Genomic DNA, 8,427 nt, shown 5'->3' with positions numbered 1-8,427 from the left:
AAAAAGTAGAAGAAAATCTTCTGAGTAGAAAAGTGGGCGTATATTTTAAAAGTTTCATCTCGTTAAAATTCGTAAATATTCGATATTAATACCAATGCGCATCGTATAAAAGTTGGTGGGGGATTTTGTATGTAAGTTTTCTATATGTTCGAATTAAAGTATAACATATACAGTTAGCGCGGGTTGGCGGCGTTATGGCGTGACGATTACAAACGTCCAACGATAAACATACAATTCATGTAACGACGCTCATCGACGTCGGTACACACATCAGAACGCTGTAGTGATTTGAATCAGTCGTGTAGCGTCTTCTATTTTATAAATATAAAATAATATAATAAAAACAATCTTGTTTGTTAGTTTTTTGTAAAATAGTGCGTGTGTTTTTTTATTTATTAACTAAAAATTATTTAAAATAAATATTTTAAATTTATATTTTGTTTATTAATTTTTAATGCAAAGTGCAATGGTCGCACGTAGTGAAACATTACATCAGTTCAGTTGTTATGACAGTTATTCGTATAAATTGTGGAAATTGGCAAATACATGGAATAATTCAGCTTCAACACAACAATGTAAATTTAATATTTAAATTTATTTAATTTTTATTAAATTCATTTTATTTTATTTATATTTTGCTTTTTGTTTTTTTGTTAAATTTTATTTGTAGGTAGAATTTAAATTGTTTATCTTTAAAGTAGACATACCTCTTATCCAAATCTTTATTGTTTCCGTTTATTTTTATTTTTTTTCTGTCAGGTATCCTTATTTAAAATTTCTACCTGTTTAAACTTTATAAATACTACTAAAAAATAATAAAAAAAATCCTCCGTTTTTGTGACGCTAGCCTTATCACAGAGGCCACCCACATTATTATTTGTTAATCTTTATTTATTTCATTACAAACATATTTACAATAAAAAATAATATACAGGTACAGAAAGCAATGTGTCATATTAATTTTAAATTTATTTATAAATATCAAATATCAAAAACAATAGCGTTATTGGTTTATTTGTAAATTTTATTCTTAAATTTAATTATTAATTGTCAGTTTAAAAAGAAAATGGTTTAAATTGAAAATTAAAGCTATATCGTAATTGTTTTGTTTTTATTACTACAAAATGTCAATTTAAAATTACACAAAATTTATTATTTAAAATTATGAATAAATTTTTAAACAAACTTTTAATCATCTCGAAAATTAAAAAAATAAACTTGAAAATAAATTCACAAAAAATTTAATATTTTATTTGATAAGGAAAAGCAGCTGAATGACAAATTATCAAATCATAAATTTTGATAAAAAAAAGACAATTTCAAAAATTTCTAGTTTATATTTTCGTTAATTAGAAAAAAATTTATGTCATTTATTTGATAGTTCCATAAAATTAATGTTATACAATTAATCATAGAACAAAAAATTATTATTTATAAAATCTTTGGCATAATTTCAATTTTTAAATAAATAATAATACTTTATATTTTTTATGGAATGTCAGTACAAAACACGTACGGACGTGTAATAAATTTAAAATAAATTATACAATGAAGGGGAGGTTTTTTTTATTGTTAGTCAAAGGGTGCACACTTTAACAACAACCCTTAATATATTTAAAAAAAATTATAGTTTTTCGTTTTTTTTATCCTTTGCAGTTGCACTACAAAATTTTAATTTACAAAATCTTGACAATATTACGAATAATTCGGATACAGAAGTTATCTTAAAATGTCCACACTGTCAGAAAGAATATACAAATATAAATAATTGGAAAGAACATATAGAAATTGAACATCTTCCAGGACCCTCGTCGGGGGATGATGAATTAATTGATGAGTCACCATCAACTGGGATAGACTTAACACCAAACTTAATTAATGATAATGCTTCTATAAATACTCAGAATGTGGTGAGTTATAGTCTACCCCATTTTATATACGTTCAAAGGGTTGAAAATTAATATCACGAAAAATAAAATAATAGTTTTTCATGATATTAATTTTCAATAGTATTATTTGGTTTATTGTAATTTTACAAATTTTTTTAGGCTTGTAAAATCTGTCAAAAATCATTCGCAAATATTTATCGTTTACAACGTCATATGATCAGTCATGAAGAAAATTTATCATTGAGAAAATTTAAATGCAATCAATGTGAAAAAGCATTCAAATTTAAGCACCATTTAAAAGTAAATATATTTCTATTTTCAAAATTTTTCCCAAAAAAAATTATCTGTATAAACAATTATCTATCAAAATTTTTCCTTATAGGAACATCTACGCATCCATAGCGGGGAAAAACCATTTGAATGTGATTGTTGTGGAAAACGTTTTTCACATTCTGGATCATTTTCTAGTCATATGTCATCCAAAAAATGTATGAGCTTAAAATTAGATCGTACACGCGCACCAAGTGCTAGTTTTATATTAGATAAACAAACACCAAGTGTGGCCACATCACCGAAGCGACCACATACAGCCAGTCCATCGTTGGCATTAATGAATAACTTTCCAATACAACCAGCAACGCATCAAACACCTGAACCATCACCTGGAGCATTATATCGAGAAAATTATTTACCGACAACAATTCCCACAGCTCCATTATTTCCAACAATGAATGCTTTTTATGGAATTAAAGATCCTACAACAATGGATTTAAATAATTTTGCATCGACATCATTGAAATATTTTTTGGAGCAATTACGTTATAAAACGTTAGATTCGTTATATGCCCTTAAAAAAGATGAAATTGCTTCAAATGAGCAACAATCGTATTTAAATATTAAATCAGAGGAAAATAATGGAGACGCAACAGTTCCAGTTGGTGGAAATGGTGAATTAGATTTAACGAAAACTGAAATTAAATCAGAAACAAATTCTCGACCAAATTCCCCAAATCAATCCTCTTCTACAGCAAGTGATGTGAAAAGTGAAGGTTTAGCTGCAAAACTAGAGGAAACAATAAATGAAGAAAATTATTTTTCATCTCATACTGGGGATGATAAAAGTAATGATTCATTTGCGAAAAAAGCTCGACAAAAATGTCCACGTATACGATCTTTGATCTCCGAAGAAAAATTAGCAATTTTAAATGAGTATTATATGATTAATCCACGTCCTCGACGAGAAGAGCTCAATACAATTGCACAAAATTTAGGATTTCCCACACGTGTTGTACAGGTATGGTTTCAAAATGCACGTGCAAGAGATCGACGTGAAGGCAGACAAATACACTTGAATACCGATCAAACGGCAACAACGGCTTCGTATTCAAATACCGTATCTCAAATACTACCTCAAAATGAAGAACCATTAGATTTATCGATGAAAAAAATTAAATTACCACAAATTACTGCTAGTCAAAATAATAATAATTTAATTACAACGAAAACAACGAATTTAAATCCATTAAATTTTTCATTTATGCCAAATTTAACAAAAGCATTTCCATTATTTCCAATGCTTCCATTGAATATACCTCAACCGTCACCGGTGCTTACAGACGATACATCCTCATCGACAGCAACAACAATATTACCACCAACGGTTATGGCTTCCCTAACGGCAGTTGGTAAACATTTTGGAGATCATCATAATAGTGCAGTGATTGCGCCAAAAAGTGGGACAGATGGTGCAGGCGATCTTGAAGGACAATTCATTTGTGATCAGTGTGACAAAACATTTTTAAAACAGAGTTCACTGGCGCGGCACAAGTATGAGCATTCTGGTAAGTTTTTTTGAAAATTTTTTTACTCTTATAGATTCTTAAGACGTCTTTAAAATACTTTTCTACATTTAGCTTGATCTTAAAAATAGCACTTTTTTTTATTAATTTTTTATTCAAATTTACAAAATTAAAAAAAAAAAAGCGGGTTCTATAATTGACTGCAGAACTCTTGATTTTTTAAATAAGGTTATAAAGGCGAACGAAAAATCTATTTACCAAATTTTGATCTGATGCTTTAATTAATCGATTTGGTTAATTTTCCCAAAAATTAGGCCTCAGATCGAAATTTGGAAGAAAAAAACTTTCCCGTTCGTCTTTATAAGCTTATTGAGGAAGTCTAGAGTTCTACAGTCAATTACAGAATACCTTGTATGAGACCCGTTTAATAACTAAGAAAGACCCAATTATTTAGAACTAATTTATCAAATTTTCACGAAATACAAAACCTTTTCGATAAAATCTTTCATAAAAAAAAGAAATTGCATTGTAATTTATCTCTTGAATATGGGTTTATAATACGCCTGTCTTTATCGGGAAGACAATCTAAATTATTTGTCTTTAAAAATATTTGTTGGTCTTTTATATTAAAAAAATTAGGATCGATTATTTGGCGATAAGATTTTAATAGACAAAAAACTATTGTTTGATCTACTTAAGGCTAAATAGTAAATTTGATTAATTGATATCTGGATAAAATCTGGAGTCTGGATAAAAAAAATATTAATTTATGTTCTTACTTGAGTTCCTGGTAGACTTAATTTTCAAGTTATTTTGTGAAACGTCAGATAAATCAAGATTATAATAAAAAAATGTTACTGAAATTTTTATTTTGAGAAAAAAATTGACCTTGATAATTTCTCAGATAAGTTTAATTCCAATAATTGCCTTTTGCTTGACAATCATTGCATGAATTTTTGAATAATTTATGTATACTACGTTGTTATTGTCACAATTAAGCGATGCAGTGAAGTAGAGAACAAATTTTCTTATTAAAAAGTTCTAAGTAGCGACTGCTCTCATTTCGGGTCGGGTAAATAAAGTACAGGATTGAGGACATCGAAATACTTGCGTATGAAAATCCTGTTATAAATTATCACTGTAATTAATAATTTAAAAAAATTAGGAAATAATAAAAAAACATCCCGTCGGAAACACATAAAAATATACCTAAGTACATAAAAAAATAAAAACAGTTAATTATTATACTTTTTTTATAGGGCAACGTCCATACAAATGCGATGAATGTCCGAAAGCCTTTAAACATAAACATCATTTAACAGAACATAAAAGGCTTCACAGTGGTGAGAAACCATTTCAATGTGGTAAATGTTTAAAACGTTTTTCACATTCAGGATCATACAGTCAACATATGAATCACAGATACTCGTATTGTAAACCGTATCGAGAATAAAATTTAATTTAAATATATTTATTTATTCAATTTTTAATTTTGTGATATTTCAACAACAGAAAACAATTTTTCTTTTCGTTTTTATTTGTACAAAACTTATTTCAGTCTAGTCATTTTATACAATTTTATTTTTTTGGAAATGCATTGCCAATTTTCTTAGACGAGTTCATCGTAAATACTAAAAGAAACGACAACGTGATTACTACGTCCTTCTGCTTTTTAATCAAAATGAAATTTTTACCAAAATGTAATTTTATATCAAAATTTAACCGCAGTTATTTTTTTGCTAATTTTTGCTAAAAGTCTACAGCCCATTCTTAGAGTCTCTTGTACATCATTTATTGATAATGTTAAAATATTTTATTATTTATAACAATAACAATTTGTAATAAAACCTCCCTTTTTTTAACGAAAACCATGCAGTTAATTCATATAAATCTGGTATCATTTTATTGTTCGGTTTATTAATGTATCTATTATATTTCGAATTAAAGTTAATTATTTTTGTCGAATAATTGTATTATGTTAAAAATAAATAGATAAACTGCCGTCTTTCTTTAATACAATGTAATATAATTGATAAATAAGAACACGTCATGTGTAAAGTGGTAGTAAGTTATCGAAGCAGCTATTATCTATTTTATAAGCTTAAATTTGCAGATATTGTGTGTTGAAGTGCTAAAATTTCTTACATGATGAAATTTACTTGTGGAAAACATATTCTTTTATTAACGACCATATTTAAAAGTATATTTTGGTAACATAAAACAGAGGAACTAAGTAATCATGTAGTAGAATCTTGTACTATAGGTAATGCATAATAATTTTTTCATTTCGAAATAAAATAAAACTTCGTCTTCCATAGAATTTGTTATAATAAAATATGGCATTTATTTATTTTCATAATATTAAACATTTAAAAAAAATATTAAAAAATCTTTAACCATGCAGGTTTTCGCCAACGACCATTTAAACAAAAAATATACAAATTTTATTAGCTTGTAACATAATATTAAAAAAAATAAAATATATTTATGAAAAAAAAATACCTTCTTAATATTCTAAAGAAAGTAAAATAAAAAATAAAAATATAAAATTTCATTCCAATAAATTATTTTCCGCAACAAGTCGGTAAAATGTTAGATGAGACCACTTTTTTATATAAAAAAAAAAAATTTGAAATTTAATACGGCATTATTGAATATCCCATTTCTAGTATATTGTATATGGAAGTCTATGATTTTCTTTTTAGTTTTGGGAAGTGGAAACAAATTTGATATTTAATTAAAACCAACCAAATGACAATACATTTAATTATTTATATTATTAATATCGTTGACGATACAATGACAATGCTGTGCCTGTAACAAAAAAAATTATTAAATTAATCTATTTAAATATGTTATAATTAAATACATACATTTAATTCATTACAGAATGTTTCAGAAACATAGGTCGAAGTTTTTTTCTTGTAAAATATACAAAATAAGTTATAATAAAAACTGGGTAAGACCGAATAGTTGACAAAACAGTAAGATATCTAAAACCTAGTACTTATTCTATTGGCATGAGAACATACCCATATGCCTAAAATGTTGTCTAAATGTTTTGAGTTGAAAATGGCAAATAGAATTAGGCGACATTCTTAATTTTAATTTTACAGTACAAAGTTACTATTGATAAAAATTTTTCTATTAATTTATGAAAACAGAATTTTACCTTGTCAAGACATTTCTGAAAAAAGAAAATTTTAGTCTTGAAAGTGTGCCCTCAAATGAATAAAAAAAATCAAATTTTGCTTAGAAAAGATAATACTTGTTTCTTGACAATCCTTGTTTGATGACAAAATAAGATTCACAAACGGATCTTTGATCGGATTGAAGCATCTTTAGACATTCATAAAAAACAATACATTTTTCGTGAGATAGAAATCCATAATCTATATTTGGTACTCTTGTCATCTTCAACCGTTGGCACACTGATTTGATTTGAGATAAAACTATTTTCTTCATAGCTAAAATCATTCGTGATTCACAGTAAATCACCATATTTTACATTTTCCATTGTAGTCACATAACGTAAGTTTTTTCTATGTATCTAAATTTTTGATACATTCTGTAAAAATATAAATTTCGAGAAACCTACAATATTTCTAGTCATATATTGTATAAAAATGCAAAAAATATTTATTAAACACGTTTACTAAAAATTATTACAAAAATTCTACCAACTACAAAAAAAAAAAAAAATTATAATTTATTTGTATAATACTTAAATATTAAAAAAAAAATAAAAATAAATATTATATAAGCTATTATTATTATTATTATAATTATATTAATTATTAATAAATAATATTAAATTGTAAATAATTTGAAAATAAAAATTATATATATACAAAATTATGTATTTATTAATATATTATAATAATATTACATGTATAGATTATAAAAAAAAAATATTATTTTAATTATTATTGTTGTATTTTATCTGTGATTTGTCCTAAATATTATATTGAAAAAAAATTGTAATTAAAAAAAAAATAATTAAAATAAATAAATTGTAATTGATGTATGTTCGAGTAAAACAAAAAAAACAATAAAAAAATTAATAAGTATTATTATACAGGTATGAATTATTTGAAAAAAAAAATTCCTTATCTACTTTCAGAAATATGTGAAACATGGGCATACGGAGAGCAGGATTGGTCATGACAGATATCCCCCCTTCGGGCTTGGATTTACCCTTGATTGAGTTAGCTGAGTATGTATTCATGTCAAATTCTGCCCATAAAAAATTTCAGTTTTGTCTCCCTATTCAACCAAAAGGTTGTTTCGCTAATGGTAAGTACTGCATGTTCAGTGAAAAATGGAGATATACACAGGAAACAAACGAGAGTTAAATTTAGGTAAGTTGATAATACTTAGCAACAGATTATAATATAAATTAGTAATAAAATCTTATTAAACCACCAATTCTTTATTCTGAATTAGTAATTTTGAGTTTAATTAAATGTTAGGTACTTTCTGAAAGGTTTTGATAAAAAATTTAGTTTATCCCGAGGTTTTCTACTAATTAAGGAAAAATTCTCTAAAAAAAAAATTAAAATTGAATATGCAACATAAAATAACTGTATATCTGATTTGTATGTCTGCTTTCTTGTCATCGCAAAGCCTTTAGTTTTTTAAATCATTTTGAGTTCATTATCGTTTTCATTGTTTTTTCTTTTTAAAACCTAAGCAAAACTTTTTAAAACATTTTTGTTTTAGTTTGAGTAAAGTTTTTA

General features: G+C 25.8%; 1 protein-coding gene across 1 annotated transcript; it reads left to right on the top strand.

Annotated features, from left to right (window-relative positions):
- The first annotated feature begins 466 nt into the window (after positions 1-466).
- Positions 467-5,141, top strand: LOC123294524 (zinc finger E-box-binding homeobox 1-like). The gene is made up of 5 exons (XM_044875586.1): positions 467-575; positions 1,657-1,910; positions 2,049-2,189; positions 2,272-3,730; positions 4,948-5,141. Exons 1-5 carry the CDS (start codon positions 467-469, stop codon positions 5,139-5,141), a joined length of 2,157 nt encoding a protein of 718 aa, XP_044731521.1.
- The last annotated feature ends 3,286 nt before the right edge of the window (positions 5,142-8,427 follow it).

This window comes from Chrysoperla carnea, chromosome 1, assembly GCF_905475395.1.
Source record: "Chrysoperla carnea chromosome 1, inChrCarn1.1, whole genome shotgun sequence".
Classification (NCBI taxonomy): Eukaryota; Metazoa; Arthropoda; class Insecta; order Neuroptera; family Chrysopidae; genus Chrysoperla; species Chrysoperla carnea.
This window is presented reverse-complemented; position numbering and strand designations above follow the sequence as displayed.

Bases quoted from the DNA above. Each gene is read 5' to 3' on its own strand.
- LOC123294524 (XM_044875586.1), top strand. From the start codon at position 467: ATGGTCGCACGTAGTGAAACATTACATCAGTTCAGTTGTTATGACAGT. The intron at 1,911-2,048 runs GTGAGTTATAGT...AAATTTTTTTAG, and splicing joins CTATAAATACTCAGAATGTG to GCTTGTAAAATCTGTCAAAA. The intron at 2,190-2,271 runs GTAAATATATTT...TTTTCCTTATAG, and splicing joins AATTTAAGCACCATTTAAAA to GAACATCTACGCATCCATAG.